The sequence below is a fragment of the Crocodylus siamensis genome, chromosome 4, assembly GCF_052110815.1.
Source record: "Crocodylus siamensis isolate JL-2025a chromosome 4, ASM5211081v1, whole genome shotgun sequence".
Lineage (NCBI taxonomy): Eukaryota > Metazoa > Chordata > Crocodylia > Crocodylidae > Crocodylus > Crocodylus siamensis.
The window spans coordinates 160,778,214-160,799,314 of NC_143398.1; the positions used below are offsets into that span (position 1 = coordinate 160,778,214).

A 21,101-nucleotide genomic window follows, 5' to 3' on the forward strand; every position below is an offset into this window, starting at 1 on the left:
TTCCTGAATATACATTTTGCTTAAACTTTTTGCCTTCCTGTTACCTGCTAGTAATGGGTTCCCATTCCTGTTAGTCCACTACTGAAGTAATTTAAATCTTTATGCTGAAAAGCAAGTGTCATGACCTAGGGCACTCTGAAACTTCAGGTCATTGAACTTTCAGGTTATAATTTATGGAAGCTGATGGTCAGATTTTTCTTCCCTCCCCCTCTTCCTTCTTCTTCTTTTTCCTCCAGCAGAAGTGGTGGGGGGGCTCTACTCTCAGCAGTAGATTAATGATCCCTTTATCTACCTTAATTCACCTGCAGAAAATCGAGTTTAATGCTAGTATCACTGATTGAATTGCCACTTTTTTCTCTCTTCAAGATATACTATCAATTTGAATATCACACTTACTGGAATCTTACATTTATTGTAACTGGGTTAAATATGGGTCATGACTAACCAGAGAACTACAAATGTAATATCAGTATTATATAGACCAGTTTTCTTCTAGTGAAGTTCAGTTACAATTGAGTATCAGAAGGAAACACCTTGCTGTCATGGTTACAATGTGAAAAGGGTCTTGTTGAAAGGGCCAGATTTAGACCAGCCAAACTTAATACCAGATCTAGATGAAATGTTCAGAGAATATACAGTGGGGAAGGTAAAATCTGTTTGTTCTACAGCTGAAAAATTTGAGAATAAGAAAAAATGAATAGCATTCTACAGTTGCACTGACGAAGCATTTTCAGCAATGGAGCTCAAAGCAATAGTTGTGCTTTAATAAAGAACAGTATGGATTTGATAAAGTGTTCTGAACTAGTGTGGGAGATGGAAAGGAATAATTTAGCCCAGTGTGTTTGAGGAATCATCTATTACAATCTTTCTTTTTTCCCCCTCCTCCCCCAAACTTAGAATGTTCTCCGGAAAGTGCAGCACCAAGATGCTTTGCAGATCTCTGACGTGGTTATGGCTTCTCTGTTGAGAATGTTCCAGAGCACGGCTGGATCAGGGGGTGTGCAAGAGGATGCCTTGATGGCAGTCAGCACCCTTGTGGAAGGTCAGTATTTCAGTGCAGGGCCTGTGAACATCATAGGAAAAGCTTGGAGTGATGCAGTATTTCAAGTTTGTGGTTAGTGCTGTAGAATCTTAGTTGCTTCTAACTTCACTGCTTAGCAAAGACTGTTACGTATTGAGGTTTTTTAAAATGCAGACTTTGTTGTGTTGTTTTGGGCATAAGTCTTTCACACCTGTAAGGTCTGAGACCTAGCTGTTTGAATCAGAGGATGGCTTGATTGCCATAGATAATCTGTCTTCCTGTAGAGCACATAGATACTGCTCAACATCTGAATATACAATGTTATACAGTGTGTGGCACGGTGGGCTGGGGTGCGTCACAATGCAGATAATACTTTGTCTTGTGGGTTCACATTTGCTGTTGCCTACCACAGCTGATTTGTGTTGGTTTTTTTAATAGCTGACTTCTATTTGTGTGTGACTTTTTTTTTTTTAATTGCATGGTGGTAAAGATTGAACATAGGTTCCTCCCCCCTCCCCTTTACAATCTGATTCATTCTGAAATCAGGGTTGCAGTATTCCAGGCGCTGTGAGCCTCATCACAATTTCCTGTTTTGAGTGCTGTTGCTGTGGTATGATATCAAACTTGAGCAATGTATTGTACTATCCAAACATGCAGTATTTGACATAAGTTGGATTGTTAGGAATCCATATGATTTCACTGTTTTGTTTTGTTTTAAAAATAACAACATTCATCTCCATTAAAGGCTGTGTATGAGTTGGAAATGGTTCTTGAGAGACAGCAGCCTGCAAAAGGCTTATTTTCCTTCAGGTTTCTGAGGCCATTATCACAACTAGTTTGTTGAGGGGCTGCTCTCTTGGGGACTAGATCTATTTCTAGTGCAAAGCACATGTCTAATTGCTCCAAGAACACATGTCTGAGAAGCAGAGAAGTTTAATTTCAGCTGTCTGGAGTAGCCACTTCTGACATCAGGCTTAAAGAACTGTTACTTGGACAGGCCCCTCCTAATGGGATAGGGAAGATTTATAACCACACTTGGTGCTTGGTTTCCTTTGAGTAAAATCTGATTGACTGTGGCTAGGTTTACTACTGAGCAGCTATTTATGATCCAGGCAGCATCTGGCTTATGAATAAACAGTAGTGGGGCAAACAATTCTGATCCTTCACAGAAATTTGTAAGGTTATGAACCAATTTGCACTGAGCTGCAGGAAAGAGTGGTGAAATTATGTTGTAAAAAAATAAACCTTTTCCTTCAAATAAATTTAAATCCAATCAGCCCAAGAAGCACTCACTATTGGAAGAACAAGGAGTAAAGGGGAAGTCTCCAAAGCTGAAATGCCTTGGCTTGTCAGCTGTCCCCAGAGGGAAGACTTTACTATGGCCTTAATCAGAAGAAAAAATTTGGATCAACTCGATAAATCCTGCCTTTCAATGGCTGGGGTATAATGTTGCCCCTTCCCTCGAGTGCAGACTACTGGGTGGAGAGCTGCTCATCATGAGTCAGGATTCTGATTTTTATTTTTGGTGGAAGGGGGCTGTGCATTTTTGCCATGATGCCAATTGCTAGATGAACCCTGAACAACCCTTAGTTCTTTGAAAATAAGGAATAGCTCTATCTCTGATGGTATCTTTCCTTTTTCTCCAAACAAATGTCTTTTACTACTCAATTCTTCTATTGAATGTACAAGCTCTTGAGTGGTATATGATTGACTGGTAGGTCTCCTAATTTACTCTGGCAAACATGTTACTGGTCTCTGTAGGTCTCTCTTGACCTAATTGGAATGGATTTTGCTTTTTTTGTGTCTGTATGTACAGTCTTAGGTGGAGAGTTTCTGAAGTACATGGATGCCTTCAAACCTTTCCTGGGCATTGGACTGAAGAACTATGCAGAGTACCAGGTAAGACCCAAAGCTGAAAATCTTTGCAGCCTCTTATGTTCAATAGGATGACATCTTTTTGAGAGCAGTCAGTAATGAAACTAAAATCAACTCTGTAAATTCTCTGTAATTAATGGGTGTGCTCATAAATGAAATTAGACTCTCCTCTGTTGTAAATTGCCCACAGAAGACTGTCATCAGCTGGACACCTGAGGTCCTGCATTGACCACTTTTTGCTGGCATTGATCAGGAGAGAGATTACTATTGGTAGTGAGTTTCCATTAGATGTGCAGGTCTAATGGAATTTACCCTGGGGCTGGTACTTGGAACACCTGGCCGCTAAATTTGATGGCAGTTCTCTTAAAATAAAAAAAAAAAGATCATCCGTCACTAGTTGGTATCTGAAACACTGCCTCTCTCAGTTGGGGAAACTTGTTCAGATTTTCTTTCTATAGCTTACCATTTCAAACGGTTAACAAAGCCTTGACTCCTGTCAGCGGTTGCAGATAAGGGTCATTATTCTTAGTGGCTTTCTTGGTTACTGTCTGTCTTGGTACCATTATTTAGTGTTTTTAATAAGCTAAAGCTGTAAGGACAGTCAGTGTGGGGAACACTGACTCATTCTGGGTGGGTGTATAATTTGCTGTTCTCTTTTCAGGTTTGTCTGGCTGCAGTGGGCCTAGTTGGAGACTTATGTAGAGCCCTGCAGTCCAACATCTTGCCTTTCTGCGATGAGGTTATGCAGCTGCTCTTAGAGAACTTGGGGGTAAGGGCGTAACCTACCAATAACTAGCTAGGCAAACTTGGCTCTTACAAAGTAAATAAGATAGGGAAGCAGAGGAGTTAGAGGCCTCTTACCTGAAGATACAGGAGTAATAGTTAGTAAGCATGACCATTTGAAGAGAATCTATTTGGAGAAGTGGGGGTGGGGGGTGGATTTCAGTTTCTGGTATTTTACTCTAATTCACTAGCCTGTCCTTACTTCCAGTGTCCAGCTAACAGGATCTGATCTCTTCTTTCCACTTTCAGAACGAGAATGTTCATAGGTCTGTAAAGCCTCAGATTCTTTCTGTGTTTGGTGATATTGCCCTTGCCATTGGTGGAGAGTTTAAAAAATACCTAGATGTTGTGTTGAACACCTTGCAGCAGGCCTCCCAAGCCCAGGTTGATAAGGTAAGCCAGCAGCACATGGTGCAGATCCTTCTTATAAACCCTGAAATGGGTACATGCCTCAGTGGCTTTCCAGTGGTCCTTACAGAAGCATGTTCTCTTGTTTCTCATTTAGTCTGACTATGATATGGTAGACTACCTGAATGAGCTGAGGGAGGGCTGTCTGGAAGCTTACACTGGCATCATTCAGGGACTGAAGGGAGACCAAGAAAATGTGCACCGTGAGTATTCCCTGTTGTGCAATGGAAATGGTTGCTGATCTGAAATTGAAAGTGGGGTAGGAGATATGCTTAAATAAGTTCCTTCATTAGTAGCTACTCCCATGGCTTTAATAGAAATTGCATGCAAATAGGATCAACGGTGCTAATCAGTTCACAGCTGCTAAGGGGAAAAAAACAAAACAAGAATCCCCTCCTTTGGATAAAGGAGACTGGACTAACATCAAGCCTTTCCTCCTGAATTCAGGAAGCTCCTATAGCACTGCAGTCTGGTCTGTGAGCAGAGTGGAAGCTGTTATATCAAAAGTGGTTTGATGGGTTAGCTACTCTCTAGAGGTGGGCCATGTTTTAAGCCTGCTATACTAAGCCAGTTGTTGCCTTGCAGCGGACGTCATGCTGGTGCAACCCAGAGTAGAATTTATTCTTTCTTTCATCGACCACATTGCTGGAGATGAGGATCACACAGACGGAGTAGTAGCTTGTGCTGCTGGGCTGATAGGGTAAGCATCTGGGTCCTTTAACTTGAAGATAAGAGTCTGTGCAAGATGCTTATTTATGGTACAATAAGCTTTGTCATTTTTACACTTGTCTAAACTGCTGGCCCTATAGACTTCAATTTAGAAGCAAAGTTGAATTGATAAACATGGTGATGGTGGTCCCTGACCACAGAACTGGTGACCAGCTTCATTCTGGTTCCGTGAAGGCAAGTGCAAACTGTGCTTTTATACAAAGTTGTATTCAAAGATGAGTCAGAAATTAAATTCTTTGGTGCCTTGTGTAATTGAGGAATTGCTAAAGCTGGATTCAGCTAGTTAATGTCCTTTTTGCTGTTGACTTTGGAAGCAGGATGAAACTTTCAGGGAGAACATTCTTTGGACAGGACACATGCGTGCTTGCAGCCAATACAACTGTTCTGCTCTTCATGCTAAAACTGGTGACCATATGCAACATTTTAAAAAGGGTATTTGATTGTGTGATTCACTCTTTTCTTGTTGCTAGCAAGAGCTGTTCAAACTGTCACTGGCATATCTGTTTGTGGCATTTGGCAAGCCTCAAAGCCCATTTACTCTCCACTGTTTCCCCTCCAGGGACTTGTGTACAGCATTTGGGAAAGATGTACTGAAATTAGTAGAAGCTAGACCCATGATACATGAACTGCTAACTGAAGGAAGAAGATCCAAGACGAATAAAACAAAAACCCTCGCTACCTGGGCGACTAAAGAACTGCGAAAACTGAAGAATCAAGCTTGGTAAGGAGACTTTTCACAAAAGCCCTTAGCTAGAAAAGAATTTCCTATCATACTTCTTCCAAGTAGTCCTATCTTCTGCTGCTTGGGATCTTGGTAAATTGAGCTAACACAATAGTTTTTTGGCCTTTAGTCCACAAGTTTGGACTAGAGGTCTTCTCCACAATAGAATCAAATCCTTGCTCGTGGAGCAGCTGTAGCCTGATAGTGAGTTCTCTCTTGCTTTCCCTGGATCTTTTTAGGTGCATCTCAGTTTTTTAACACTATCTCTGCTTGTTGATAAAGGAAATTTATATTACACTTAGTGACACACATTCCAAATCTAGTTTGTCTAATAAATGTCTGTCCCCAGAACAAGTTGGGACAGAAGCTATGCGTGTTAGCTGCAGCCAAGGCTGGGAATTTGACTGGCATGTGCCAATGCTCCTGCTAGGACTAAAAAATCCAGAGGTTCCTGCCTAGAAGGTGTTGCTCCTCTGTTCAGGGTCAGACTGATCTTCATGTCTGGGATCAGGAAGGAATTTTACCTCAGTTGGATTGGCAATGGGTTTGTGAGGGTTTTTGCCTTCCTCCTGTAGTTGTTGTCCTTTTCCCTGGACCTCTTCTGGGTGTTCTAACAACTACTTCCTATCCTTGCAGTGGCAGGACATTGGCAGTGCCCTCATCCCCCTGCTTTACCTGCAGCAAGCTAAGGTGGTGTTGATGTTTAGGTTATTGTGTGGTATGTGTAAGGGTTGTTGGCAAAGTGTTTAAGGATAGGTTAGACACTTGTCTAGGATGGGTTAGATGGGAATGATCATGATTGGAGAAGGGGGTTGGATTAGATGACTTCTGAGATCACTTCCAGCTCTGCTTCCTATTTCTTTTAAATCATGGAAAAGTACAGGGAATGTAGCATTTGGGAAAAGCCACTTACTTCTGGTCGGATGTGCACCTTTTAATTCATTTAACTCTAGGCCTTTTTTCAGTGTTGTGATGTGCCTGTTTCCTTTGATTGTAAATAATCCTATTTTAGCTCCTATAGCGGGTCTTGGTTTTTTTATGACTGTCCCCCTCCCCCACCTCTGATTACAGATCTGTTACCATTGGGATGACACCTGAGACCCCCACTGGAAATCTCCAATCTTTTGAAAAAAACCCGGAAATAAGGAGCGTGCACGGATGCTGAATGTTTGGGAATGAGAGGATGAGTGAGTGAGACGTGAAACACACCACATTGAAAATCCCGCCACAGTAACAGCAGCAGCGCTGTTAGTGAGCTGAGCACTGACTTGCGTAAAAAAAACAAAAAGAAAACAAAAAAACCAAACACAAAAAAACCTGACGTCGTCTGCCTTGAGGAAGAGGGAATGACTAAGCTGTTTGAAATAAGCAGTCTCTTCCGACAGAGACTAGGACTAGCTTTTCTGTCTTTGGGCCAGTGCGGAGCGGAATAACTAGTTTGGAAGAGAAGAAACTAGGTTCAACTGTGGTGCTCTTTGTTTGAGGTCTGGCTTTTGCTGCTGAAGAGAGCTGGAGTCTGGGTCTCTGGCCCGCCTTCTGTAACTTGCCACACAACGCTATCAGTGCACCTGGGTTAAAGGAGGGGTGAAGGATTTTCAGTCTAAGAGTGAGTGTGTGTGAATGAGGCGGTATCCACATTCTCAACTTCAAAGTCATTGCAGTTTATCTTTTCCCAAAAAGGGTTAGCTGTTGCATTTCATAAACTAACCGAAGTTCAGTCTACTGATGCAGCCTAAGAGATGTAAAAAGAAAAGAGGAAAAAATAAAAGGAAAGTCGCTCTTTAGGGCTTTTTATTTTAGGGAAACACTGACGAATGTTCAGAGCCTCCCATTCAGAGTGACGCTTTTCATGATCTTGTTTCATCAAAGCGCCTTTCCTTCCTTAATATTGTTCAACTGTGAATGTAGAAATGGGGGGGGAAAACTCTTGCGTTAGAGGGAATAGAAACAAATTGTCAAACAAGATTTCAGACTTACACACAAACACAAAGTGCTCAGAATTGGCAATGAGAACGCAAAGGGAAAGATCTCTCCTGACTTGTACTGTAGCAGCCCGAACACCCACAAAATTGTGCCAAAGAGTTGAAAAACAATAAAGTAAACCTTCAGGTAATATTTTGGATTGCAAAATGAGGATAAATTCAATGTTCAAACAATCTGATAAAATGCCATTTGGAAACTGCTTGGCCTTTTGTGCTCTTTATTTGATCGAATTTTAATGTGGTATTGGTCTCTTGCTGCACTTCAAAAACAAAAAAGGAAAAAAGAGAAATTTATATAAATATATATATACTGACTTGAGCTTACACAAGACGGCACTTGTAAAAGGTTATATTTTTCCACTGCAGTTGAAGATGAATAAAATGGTGTCAAACATTCCCCAATATTTCCTTTTTTTTGTATTCTTGGTCTTTCCAGTAAAAGGGGAACCCACTAACACCTTTTTTTTTTTTTTTTTTTTTTTTAACAGTGTAGTAAAAGTCTGATGGGCAATTCTGGGACAGATTAGCTTTTTGGTGTTCCCGGTCAGGCAGCTTTTAATTCTGTCATGTGAAGGATTGGAATTTCTTCGGGTTTTTTGTTTTCTTTTGTTCTGTTTTTTCTCTCAAATCAATTTTTTTTCTTCCTCCCTTCCTTTTTTGAGGAATAGTCACTCCTTCACTTGTCCCAGCTCATCAGCAATAAAACAGGAAGAAAGGAGAAGGTGTAGGGTGTAAAACAATTATTCATTTAACCTTTATTATGCAGCTCTTACCAGCAGTTTTAAATTTTGCACAGCCTTTTAAAAGCTGATTGTCTGTGGGAGGAAGTTTAGAAACCCCTCACCTAGTGAGAAGCAGGTAAAATCTCTTATTATCCTTTTCTTCCCTTCTCCCAATCTGATTCCCAGGATCCATGAAAATGGGATCCACTTCTGTTGCCCATTCGCACTGCAGCATCCACAGCAGCTCTTGTACAGGGTATCAGATATGTGCCTTTCAGTGCCGGGTTCAGAATGCAGTCAAAGTGCTGATCTTTGAACCAGTGTACAAAAAAAAAAAAAAAAAAAATCCCAGGTGCTTAGAAAAAAGGAAAAGCTCTGATGGCAAATTGGGAGAGTTGACCAGCTCCTAAAGCATTGGTGAGGGAAAGGCCTGGGTCACATTTCTATTAATGCCTTTTATTTTTATTTTGTTTCTTGAGGTGGGGTGGGATTTCCTAAAAAGCCATTCCTGAAGTTGGGGAGGGGGCATGGAGGGGAGAAATCTGATCATTCCTCAGTGCTACCTGTTTCTGTCCTGTGTGGCTGTTCAGCTGTAGACAGCAGGAGAATAAAGTACACTGAGACAGTAGTGGAAACAAATCTGGCGTCTCATGTTTTTTGTTCCAGGGAATGAATTCTTAAAACTGTACTAATGCTTAACACCTTGAGCTTCCACACAAGCCACACTCCCATAGTATAGTAGTGAGGAGAAACTAATTTACTCACTCCAGTATTGGTGCTGAAACCTGCAACTGCGCTCCTTTTAATCCTGATACAGCTAGGGTTTGGAGAGGGAGATAAATGCCTTGTGTATAATGTTATAAAGCACCAGTGTTGCTGCCTGGCAGACTCTTAATTAATGGAATAAATCGTTGACTTTTTTTTAATGTGCCATTTCAATGCTAGGATCACAATATGCTTGTTTCAGCAAAGCATTTTGTTAGCTTGTGGCCTGGGCTTTGCACTGGTTTTTGCTCTGCCACCAAGATAGGGGTTACAGTGGGATACTGGAGGGCTACTGCTGAGAGTAAATACTGCTGTCTGGAAATAGCTTTTATGGCGAGTGGTGGCTCCATTCATATTGTGCTGCTGCACTTTGTATCTTGTGCTTTTTCTTTGCTAATCAAATGCCTTGCCAGAGGCATTTACTGTACTGCTCTTGGACTTGAATGGAAAAAGTTAATGTAATCTTTACAGTACCCACTTTAATGCAGTCCTAGTATTTTTAACTTGGAACCAAGCTACTGCATTAACTTTCTCAAGTCCATCAAATTATTGACATCCAGGCCACATGAACAACCAGTGCTTGGTGTTCATTTGGGTTTTGACACCAAGTGCTTTTCGATAAATTTTTAATCTCTGGCAACACTTCTGAAGTGCTGTTACTATGCCACCTACCAACTGGCAGTTGTGATCTGTTAGTGACTAGAAGAGTCCCACTTACTAACAAATTGGTAGCATTGATTTATTTACCTTCTAAATAAAAGCTGCTTTATTTTTGTTTTAACCTTTTTTCTGCTTTGTTTTATATAGTTGCTGCTGCTTCTCTTGCCAGAAACCTTCCTCCCCTGCACTGCTCAGTGAGACTGTGTGGGCGTGCACTCTGAATGACATGCTCTCATCTGCTTCCTGTTTGGGGGAGCTGGAGGTGACAGGGATGTGTCATCCGCCCATATGTGCTATTCAGACGCACAGGAATAACAGTGCGATGCAAAACTATTTCCAGGAACAAGAGTCTGGCCTCTTCTATCAGTGGTTGTCTTTTGGGTTCCTTTGAGGTTTAATATATCTACGTTCTCTTGTGTGCATTTGTGTACCTTGACAGGGGATGGTATCTTGGCAAGAGCGGATTAGCTTGCTAAATGCCTTGTTCTTCAATATAACTAAAGCAGTTGTGCCCAACCTTTTTGTCCTGTGGGCCAGCTGAGCAGTGCCAAGTCAGTCTGCAGGCCAGATCTGGCCTGTGGGTGACTGCATGGTAACAACGGCCTAGCCAGGGCTCGATGCACAGCTATGTGGGGCTAGGAAATTTGGCAGCAGGGTGGCAGTGCTAATTGCTACTACTTTCTCACCATCAAATTTCCAGACTCCTGAACTGAAGCACACTTTGTGATCAGGAAAGAGATGTAGAGATCAACCATGGAGGAAAAACTGATTGGCTGGGAGGTGAGCTAAACTACAGGAATCTGTTTACTTAGTCTTTACAAACCAGGCTTAAGGGTGTTAACACCTTCTGCAAGCCATGGAGGTGATAAAGTAGTTTTGGCCCATCATGTAGGAGCGTGTACTGAGGTTCTCTTTAATGAGCGGAGGCTTTGTCCATCATTGAAAGTACTGCCCGCTGTGGAATGCAATGGTTGCTGCCAGCACATAGCAAAGCCTGCATGCTCTAGGATGGTGAAGTGGGTACGTTGCACTAAAAGGCATCACAGGGAAGCAGAGTGTAATTATCCACCATGTAATTTAGTGAATTTTAATGGTTTTGACATTTACCTCTTAGGTAAAGTTTTCCCAGCATTTTTAATGACTGAGTGGGCAGGTCCTACAGCTCAGCTCTTAACCGTGACTTCTTCCAAGTTGTAACTTGTGCAGTAAGCACAGGTGTGTGTGTGTGTGTGTGGAGAGCTGACTTAAGACATGGTGATTATTGTAGCTTTTTTCCAACTAGAAGAGGTATTAAAATAGATTAAAATATACTCTTTTTCATGCAAGCAAATGCATTACCAGTGGTCTGACTGCAAGTGGGAAGTAAGCTGTTCATACAAGAAAACTTGAGAACCAGTGTCTTGTCCAAACTTAAAGCTGGAATTTTTAATGAAAAGCAACTAAATGGTACCTAGTGTCTCCACTTGGTAGGAGATCCTGTAGTCTGCCTTAAATGAACCAGTTTGGACAATGAGCACTTTTACACGTGCTCCAGGAATGTGGGGGCAGGGGTGCTCAGTGCTTTAATTAGTGGTTCTAAGCTAAAATGCTGCCATGTCTCTTGTATCAGTGTCCCCACAGTTAAAAATGGCATGAGGATGCTTGAACTAAAGTTTGTTCCATGAGCTTTAGTTCAAGCACCTCTGCCACTACTTTTAAGTGCGGGAACACTGATACACAAGATGCAGGAGGCTGTTGGAGCGCAGCAGTTGTCATGCTCCAGCAGACTCAATTTAATTGTCTGCTTCAGCACACTAGAATTCCAGCGCATCAGAGCAGCCTATGTGCTAGTGTATGGGCAGGTGCCCAATGAGTATGGGCACTTTCTATACTCTCTCCTGAATATGTGGCAAATAATCAAGGTGAGAAATCCAGCGACTGCATATCGTGACAGCTTCATGTTCACATGCCTAATGTGTATTATCAAGATGATTACAAAGAGGAGCTTGTGTACAGATTGGGAGAAGTCTCATGGTGTCTGGTTTATCTTGAGATCACATGAAGTGGTTGGCTTTCTGCAGAGACTGTTTATTTCTTCCTGAATTTGACAGATATCACTTAAAACAATGGGGGCCAGCCTTTTCACAGATGTGCCACAAATTAGCCCCAGTGTCATTGCTCCCCTGGTCTCTCTCTTTCTCTGCCCAATTTCTTGCTCTGCTTCCTGCCCCAGTGGCTGCTGTGCTGCCTGTTCTCTCTGCATTATCTTACATGCCATGCACAGAGGCTGCCGGTGCTGCTTGTAGCACTTATGCCGTGTGTTGGCCACCCTGACTAAAAGAAAAAAACACAAAAAAACCCAACAACAATAAGATGAGTTTACCTCCACTTGTCTTCTGCCAGATGAACAAACTAGATTTTAGTTGAGTTCCCAGGTTACTGAGTACATGTTACTGAAGAGGGGAATGTCCATCCAGCATTTACTGATCTATAGTTTGCCAGTAGACTCTTAGCTGCAAATGCTCGGGGACAAGGGTTCATGTCTATAAATGTACCATATGTCTCATCACCTAAACTTGCTAGGCAAATAAGTAAACTCAAGCTTACAGCTAGTATAGCCTTTGTGTTTGATGGAGTAAAAGCATTGTTAATTTCTGATGAGGCTAATAGGAGCCCAAGTTCAGGCCTTCATGGCTACGTTAATCCAGAATTTGAGATGCAATTTGCCTTAACAGTCGATGAAACATGATGGGTGTTGCTGTATGAACAAATAGCAGAAATGGTTGCTGTGTATACTGCACCATCAGTCAGCATGCCAAAGCACTCTGGATTCACTGACCCTCAAGGGAACTAACTGAGATGAACTGAGCAATGCTGTTGGAACAGCAGGGGGAAATGAGCCGGAAAAGAATTGTCCTAGCTGAAGTTAAAACTGGACATGGGTTTAATGCACTCTTTTCAAAGGGGCAGGAAACAAGCAACAGTGGTCAAGACTTATTTTTACATCTCCATTGAAAGAAAGCTCCTTCTGATAGTGCACAGTATTGCCTCTAGTAGAGGGGAAGAAGAGGGTGGCTTGATATCAGGGCACGCTTTACTTGGACTTCAAATAAAGGTCCTCAAGAACCATCACTCAGATTAGTCCAGCGGATTTTTTTCTCAGGTGTTCTGCTAGCTGAACTGATGAATGCAATATGATCGGTCTATCCATGGAGCCAAAAAAAAAAATAGATGCAGAAGTACACATTTGCTGCTGTGAAACAGTATGGATGTGTAATTCAGTGTCCTGTGCTTGTGACGAGGTTCTACAGAAGAACTTAGAGTTTCTAGCATAGGTAGAACAAGTAGGGTTTAGCTCTGTTGCCACAGTCCAATCTAGGAGCTAACTCTGTGCTCTTCCCAAGAAGGAGCTAGAAGGCCCCTGAAAATGCCTTTTTCTTGTTCCCTGAACTTTTTAAAAAGCATTTTATTCTGAACTTTCCCCTCCCAGCTACCTTCTGCTGCCAGCTGGTATTACTAATATGTTCATTCCATTTCTTTGGTGTTACTTTCCCAGATACTTCTCTGACAACCTGCCATAGCAACGTTTATTTTGGAGAACTGCAGTCCTGCTGACCCAAAGCAGTACTCCTATTAAAGCTTGAGCATCTTTCTCATTTACTTGAAGTAGATCATAAAAACAAAATTCATGTGTCATGGAAACTGCAGTGGCTGTAAACCAGATGCGGAAACTAGCAAGTGCTGGTACACCTTTGAACCTCAACCAAAAATACCCTGTTAAGAACAGGCAAACCATGGGATTTGATTTCACTTTGAGAACTAAATGCTTTGTCCTTAGCTTTCTAAATTTGAGAAGAAAAAAGAAGTGGTGGGTCAAATCCTCAGCCCTTGTAAACAGCTAAATTAATGTATCTGTGCTGAATTGCACTTGGAGAAGAGCTGAATTTAGGTGCTTGACTCATTGAAATTCAATGGAGTTTCAGCATCTTAATTCCCTCCCTCACCTTTAAAAATCCTTGCCTTTGCTTTGTAATTTCAAATGAATGACTTCAGCCATAACACACAAATTAGGCTGATTCTTTAAAATATTGCAATCTTGAAGAGGAAAAAATGCTGTCCGAAATGACTGTGAGGTTGGCATGAGAATTTATCCAAAAGGTAGGATCGAACACCATGGTATAAAAGAAGGATGAGAACTAAAGATATTTACCCATCTGTCCATTACATTTTTTTTTTTTAAGGAACCTTAAGCACACTGAGTTACTTTACTCAGTTGAGTAGTTCTTTTGAATTAGAAGGCCTGAACAGCTCCCTTGCTCCTGATGGATATTACTAAAGCAATATTATGAGCAAGTTAGAAAGAAAACAGACTTCCATGGAGGTAACTGAAGAGAGGAGGGCTGAGATGTTCTTAGGACCTGCAGTGGCCACCTTTGTGCAGCAGGAGCTTGAATTAAGCTTTGACAGAGGAAACAATCCCTAGCAGAGTGGCAAACCTTTTGAAAAGCATACCTCAAGTCCAAAGTATGAGATAATGCCACTTTAATAACTGGCCACTGCCATTGCTACTGGGACATGGCAACACTGAATTTAATGGCACCCATTTCCCACAGCTCCCATGGAGCCAAACCTTCAAGCCAGCCCCAATTGGTGCCCCTTTTAACTTAGCACCTGGGATTTGCATACCAAATGCACCAGCTGCCCATGTTGCATGTCCCTGCTGCTCTAGCAGGTAGGATGCTAGACTGGGAACCTGAATACTTGGGTTCTGTGATTGCTCAGAGTCTTGAGCAGGCAAATGGAAGAAGCAAATTACTTCCCCTTGCTTTTGTGGCTGTGTATTTCCAACCCTTGGCTTTACCCATTTGCACTGTAAAGCAGGGATGTCATCTGGCCCAGCTGAGTGATCCATGACTAGTCCACAGACTGAATGAATGGTGCAGGCCAGCTCTGGAGGCTGGATCATGCTTGCAGATCTCACCCATCATGCTGGATCCAGCACGTGGCACCTGTGCCAGGCAGCCAAGAACCCAGTGGGAAGACACCCAGCATCCTAGGCACTCAGCTAGGATGGACACTAAGTGCTTGGCTAGGATTCCTGCTGGAACAAGCCGTGGTACTCCTGGGGCTCCAGTGTTGTGGGTCTTACCCAGCTTTGGCTGCTGCCTAGGAAGGGTTCCCCATCAAGTCTGTGGGCTGGATGACCAAGGTCTGCTGGCCAAATCCAGCCAAAGGATGTTTGACACCCCTGCTGTACTGTTAGAGACCATCCCTGCAACATGCTATGTGTTTGTACGCGTGGCATAATGGGGTCCTCAGGGCCTCTCTTTTGCTGTAATTCAAATAAGTGATTGGGCCTTTTGGGCATGCCCAAAAGAAGGTCTGGTAGCCAATCTCTGGTCTTGAGCATGGGAGTTGGGATTCAGAGGCTGTGCCCCCAACTTCCTAGACTCTAAATGTTGAAGCCTGCACCTGGGAGAGGAGCAGTGCAGAAAACCTGGGTCATACCCTGTTCACGTTCCTTTTCAGCAGCTGTTCTCTGCCTCTGTGACATAGGAGACTGGGCAAGATGACCCTATGATCTAACCCAATATATGATGGTTCTTAAGTTCTTAAATGCCACTTTCAGTGAAAGGGAAGCAAGCCTTCAGACCTGCCCATGCTGGGAAAGCTAGGCTGTAAACCAGGGGTGGGCAAAATGTGGCCCACAGGCCAGATGTGGCTTGCCAAGCTATTTTATCTGGCCTGCAGGGCCCCTATAAAATTTAGAAAATTAATATTTATTTGTCCCCGGCTGCCTGTCATGAGGCCCCTGATGGCTTACCAAAACTCAGTAAGTGGGCCTCCGCCTCAAATAATTGCCCACCTGTGCTATAAGCAGATGTTTCACTGGAGGTGGTTCTGATTTGTCCTGGGTTTTGACTGAGAGCAAAGAGGATTGGTACAGCCTTTTTACACAGGTAGCCCTTCCAAACTGCATTGCTGCTCAGTGGCCAGGAAGAGAGAATGCACAGTCTGTCAGACTTGTCTCTGGAAAGATTGGTAATTAACTTGAATGAGCTGCTATTAATTGGCACAGCTTTGGGAGGAAAGGGGGAGTGTTAGCCCCTTCTCATACTGCACAGGTACTTAAATGGGGACAATACTCAATACAGTCTGTGGGATCCCAGGAGAAAAAGGCTTTCTTCCAGGAGAAATGAGACATCTGTTTGCTAGCCGATTTCTCCCAGGACAAAGCCTTATATCCTGAGATCCTACAGGTGAACAAGCCCATTGTTCCACTTTAAGTACCTGTGAAGTAGTGAGGGCACACTCTTTTCCCTGGGACAGTCTGGTTTAATTCAAGTCAATTGCCATTCAAACTATGTCCTGGGCCTGTTTTGTTGCAAGTGAAAGTCTGGGGCAACCAGACCTGGGAAAAACTGGACTTAGCCTTAGTGAGAACACCCATTCTACAGTTGTACCAGTCTGTTGAGCAAATGGTGTTGTCTTTGCACAAAGTGGTGCTGGTAGCTTCCACAGCCTAGTTTGATTTCAGACCAAACTGCCTTGCAGTGGAGCAAGAACCATTTTATAGCCAGGAAGGTGTGCTTTTATAACCTATTGATGAAGTGCAGATTCTTTTCACCGAGATGAGGCCTGGCTCTCCAGGTTGTAAGGCTGTGCCAATGTGGGGAATCCATGTTTTGCTTAAGAAGTATGTGATCTTCACGTAGAGCTGCAGCCTCCAGCTGGGATGAAGACCGTAGCCTGCAGTGCTCCCTGTGGGTCTCCAAACTCTGCTCCAGCCTGCTGTGAGCAAAAGGTTGCTGCCCCCTGCAGTAGATTATCTCCTACCCAGGAGGACTGGTTTATCAGGATTAGGTTGCTTGTTTGATCTGTTGTGGCTGGAACAGTTATGAAAGGACCAGATCTTCCCTACCTGAGGAGCTATTTTTCCCTCCCCTCAAGATAAAAGGACCTATGGCAGGAGCCTGATGTGATAGGGGGATAGTTGTCTTCCTGAGACCAGGTGAGGAGTTGCAGGGAGGAGTAAACTACAGGCGGGTGCACTGTGTTCTAGTTTTTTCTGCCTTCCTAATGATCTGTGCTTGGTTTAAGTAAAGAGCAACAGTCATTAGAAACCAGTGGTTCAGGACCCTATATTTCAAGTGGTGAGTGCTCCTGAGGGAGAGCTCAGCCAGATCTATGATAGATGGGGCTGTAGTAGCCCTGGAGTTCACACATGACTGGTGAGCTTAGTCTGAACTTCCTAAAACTGCCGTAAAATCAGCAGCTTGGGGTCTGGGCTGTGTTCATGTTCAGTATTAAACAAATGCAGTATTAAATTAAATCCTTGTTCTGGGCCCTTTACCTGTGTATAATTAGAGCATCCCTAGGAGTTTGCAATCAAAACGGAGCAAAGGTGCTGGAGGAGAAATAGAAACGAGAGAAAGTGACTAAATGTAGTGTACTCTGAAGACTGCGCACGTTCTTTAAAAAAATAAATAAAAAGGCGAATAAGCTTTGTATTTTAACTTAAAAAAAAAAAATTCCCCCTGGAGTTGTGGAAGAGACAGAAAATGGAGAAAGGGTGTCCCAGCCTCAGTGAACCGGAACCTCCTTGAGGTAAATTTTTATTTATAGCATTGGATAAATAATTAACACCACCCTGCTGTGAATAAAATCAACTGGCTATGGCAAATGCCTTGTGTGGACTATCAGTGATGAGGCTGGGGATTTTTTGTGGTCTTGTGTCTGTTCCAGTGAAGTGATTCCTCATCCTAGTCCAAACTCGGTTCACAGGCGTGAGAAGTCAAAACTTTAGCCACTGGTTCTGGACCAGAGTGCTGTAACATGCTGGGTTGCCACAAGATCCTTTTAAAGATGTTGCACAATTTTAGCACAGCTTAGGCATTCAAACACCTACACAATTTGCAAGATAAACCTAGAGCTTTCCAATAGGAATCCAGTGTCCAAACCATTTTGACCTGTTGTGGACTTTCTGAGCTCTTTGCAAACGAAGAATTGTTCTGTTATCTTTCGCAGTCAAGAAGCAATTGAAAACCATGAGTTAGATGTGAAGCACCCTTTGGAAAATGCTAACAAGGGGGCCTTTGGCCCCTTTACACATATATATTTATTATATAATTACCTACTTAATTGCACATGTCCAACCAACTATAAAGTTATTGCTGGAAAAGGTGTTATAACTTTTATAGCTGGTTTCTGTCCAACTTTAATTTGCAAGTGCATCTTGTGCCCCTGTGGCTGGGAACTGTCAGCTGATCAGAGCTCCCAATGCTGGGGGCCCATGTGCACCCCTGAGCCTGGCAGTTCCTAGCTGACAGAGCAGGTGCCCCACAGCTGGGAGCTCCATCAGCTGACAGGGCTTCCAACTGTGGCAGCATCCCATACACCAGAGGTTCCCAACACTTGGGCTGCAGACCAGTACTGGGCTGCAAAGTGTTGGCTGCCAGTCTGCAGGAGGGTTGGCTCCTGGACTGGACGTCCGGAAGTGACCAGCATGCTGCGGACTGGCAGCAACCCTTTTTATACTGAGTAGGCTAGACAAGGCAAAGAAGAGGAGTGGCAGAGCCCTTTTACACAGATATCCCTTCCAAAATGCATTGCTGCTCAGTGGCCAGGGAAAGAGAGTGCACAGCCTGGCAGGCTTGTCCCTGGAAAGATTGGTAATTAACTTGAATGAGGTGCTATTAATTGGCACAGCATTGGGAGGAGAGGGGAAGTGTATAGATGAGGCACAAAAGAACTGATAGACAAGGCAAAGAAGAACCGAGAGACTTGCCCCTAAAGACGCCCCCTTTTTATACTGAGTATAGAAAAGGGTTGGATGCTGGTCCGCGTGATGCCAGTCACTTCCAGTCTGCAGTCTAAAAAGTTTGGGAACTGCTGCCATGCACCCTGCAGCTGGATGACCGCAGCTGCTGCACTTCCAGCTGCAGGCGTGTGGTGTGTCCCCACAGCTGGAAGCGCCTTCAGCTGAGAGGGCTGCCAGCTGTAGGAACTGGCCCCTGCACCAGCAATTAGGCATGATAGGATCTGATTTGTCATTCCATAATTGCACCTCTTGCCCTGCATGTGTGACATGGCAGGAGGTGCAATTATGTGGATCATGCATTAGATTTCATCATGCCTTGTCCTGGATGTGTAGAGGGGCCCTTTGTGTCCAAAAAGGTTGATAAGCATTAACTTAGCCACTCCCTCATGCTTGGTTTCATTCACAGTTGAGGTAGGGTGGCTGGTTTGGAGATTTCAGCATGTAACTGGGACTTGGGAACTAAACCCGAAGCTCCCAGCTCTTGCAAAGATGCTGCTCTTGGACTTTGGGGGAAAGTCTATCTCTGTTTCTTTCTCTCTCATTCCCCATGTGCAAAATAGGAATCAGTTCTTCTTTGCCTTGTCTATTTGGTTTGCAAATCCTCCAGGACAGTGCATGTCTCTTCCCTATGCTGTGTGCAGTACCCAGCATTTCCATTTGCACCAAGGTACAATTATTTCTTTCAACTAATAGCATATGAGGAAAAAAAACCAAATGTTTCCTCTTCTGAAAGTGTTGGAAGGAGGGTGCAGAACGTTATCCTTTTGCAGACCAAATAATGTGCATCTTAATTTCATATTTATGTCTATTGCCTGCTGTGCAGGGGATTGTAAAAATGCACAGATTAGTGGAGATACAGACTGTACCCAAAATGCATTAGAGAGTTAAATAATTCAGTTACCAAGTTAACACAGAAATGAGACAGAGAGAGAGAGAGAAGGAAGCATGAAAAATGTTTGTGAATACGTGGAGTCTATGTGAAGTGTGTGTGTGTAGTGGGAGACACAGGGCTGTTGCAACTGCAGAGTCAGCTTTTGTTCAGACAGTGGGAAAACAAAGACAGATCTAAGCAGGCAGATGGAACTGACTTGTGCATTTAGGAATAAACGTGGTGGTTTTGAGTATGTTCCAGTTATGGCTGGGGAGGTCATAGGATGGGTTGGTGAGGAGGTAGGAGGTCATGTTTCCTTCACCAATAGCAAATATAACCTAGGTGAGGATCTGCCATTGAGGTGAGCGAGGCCAAGATGTCACGTCAGGCAGTGCTTATTGTGGCTTGTTGGCACTGATAAACCTAAAGGTTTGTCTAAATAGGGTAAATGGCTAACATAATTGTAATTCCCCATGTGGACACCATATTCCATGACATGACTTTATTCTAGAGTGATTCTGCTCACAAACTGGAGTATTATCCAGAAGAAAAACTGTTATTCCAGAACAGTGTCCAGACAGGAGTGTTGTTCCAGAGATAACTATCCTGATCAACGTCCTCTGGGTAGGCAAGGTGTAAGCCAGAGGTGTCCAACCTTTTTGAATGTGGGGCCGGATCATGAACTTTTTATTACCCGGTGGGCCGGCAAACCATATTCAAAGACCTCACAGGTAGTGATGTCACGTGACTTCTGACACCAATGAAGTTGCAGAAAGCGACAATGAAATGGGTCTAACCAGCTCAAAACTCTCCCTCTATAGCATCCACCTCTGCCACTGTTTGGGACAGGATACTGAGCTGGGTGGACCATGGGGCTGACCAAGCATGGCACTTTTTATGCTCTTATGTTCAGAATCTCTTATGTTCTTTGGCTGAGCTTCCAAACTATGGCTGAGATTTGCAAAACAGGGTAGATAGGCATGTTACAAAGTTGTCATAAAAGATTTGGAGCCCTCTAAATCCCATTCATTTTAATGGAAGTTGGCCTTTTGACTCAGCTTTGAAAATCTCAGCCCAAGGTGCCAACCAAATAAGTCAAAATATATTTTGCATTACTATTTTACAAACATTAAATGAACCTCAGGATGAATTCAGCCGGAGCAGCAGTGGCTCAGCTGCACTTTCCCCCTACTGCAGTCCCAAGTGGCACACGGCTCTGCTGCCACTTCTGCTGGCTGGTGCTGACCCGGCAGGTCTGTCCCATCTGGAGCAGCACACAGCTGAAGCCGGATTCCCACGTGCTGCTGGGGAAGGAAGGAGCCTGGCTGGGTCAGCACCAGCCAGCAGAATCGGCGGCGGGGCCGTGTGCCGCTTGAGACTGACCGACGCAGGTAAGGGGAAAGTGCAGCTGAGCCTCTGCTGCTCTGGTTGGACTCATCCTGTCCTGAGCATCACACAGCTACTCCTCTTCTCACACGCCATCACCTGGACAAGGGAGAAGAGATGGATGTCATATATCTTGACTTCAAAAAAGCCTTCGATCTGGTATCCCATGATCACCTCTTGGCCAAACTAGCCAACTGTGGCCTTGGGTCCACCAGGATCCGCTGGCTGGAGAACTGGCTCCGTGGTCGGACCCAGAGGGTTGTAATTGATGGCAGTCACTCACCATGGTATCCTGTGACCAGTGGGGTCCCCCAAGGCTTTGTCCTTGGACCCATATTGTTCAACATCTTCATTAATGATATGGACATTGGAGTCAGG

General features: G+C 43.6%; 1 protein-coding gene across 3 annotated transcripts in view; it reads left to right on the forward strand.

Moving 5' to 3' along the window:
* The window catches only part of KPNB1 (karyopherin subunit beta 1), a 37,202-nt gene extending 26,243 nt beyond the window's left edge, over window positions 1–10,959 (forward strand). Inside the window, exons 15-22 of one of the 3 annotated variants that reach the window (XM_090044600.1) lie at window positions 898–1,042; window positions 2,838–2,920; window positions 3,558–3,665; window positions 3,929–4,072; window positions 4,185–4,290; window positions 4,673–4,787; window positions 5,376–5,537; window positions 9,814–10,959. In XM_090044600.1, coding sequence (XP_089900726.1) covers window positions 898–1,042; window positions 2,838–2,920; window positions 3,558–3,665; window positions 3,929–4,072; window positions 4,185–4,290; window positions 4,673–4,787; window positions 5,376–5,537; window positions 9,814–10,057 — 1,107 coding nt within the window. In that variant the 3' untranslated portion in view covers window positions 10,058–10,959. Of the gene's footprint in view, window positions 1–897; window positions 1,043–2,837; window positions 2,921–3,557; window positions 3,666–3,928; window positions 4,073–4,184; window positions 4,291–4,672; window positions 4,788–5,375; window positions 5,542–6,608; window positions 7,720–9,813 lie in introns of those variants that run through there. The other 2 variants (XM_090044599.1, XM_090044598.1) reach the window with 2 other exon arrangements.
* Window positions 10,960–21,101: the final 10,142 nt, after the last annotated feature.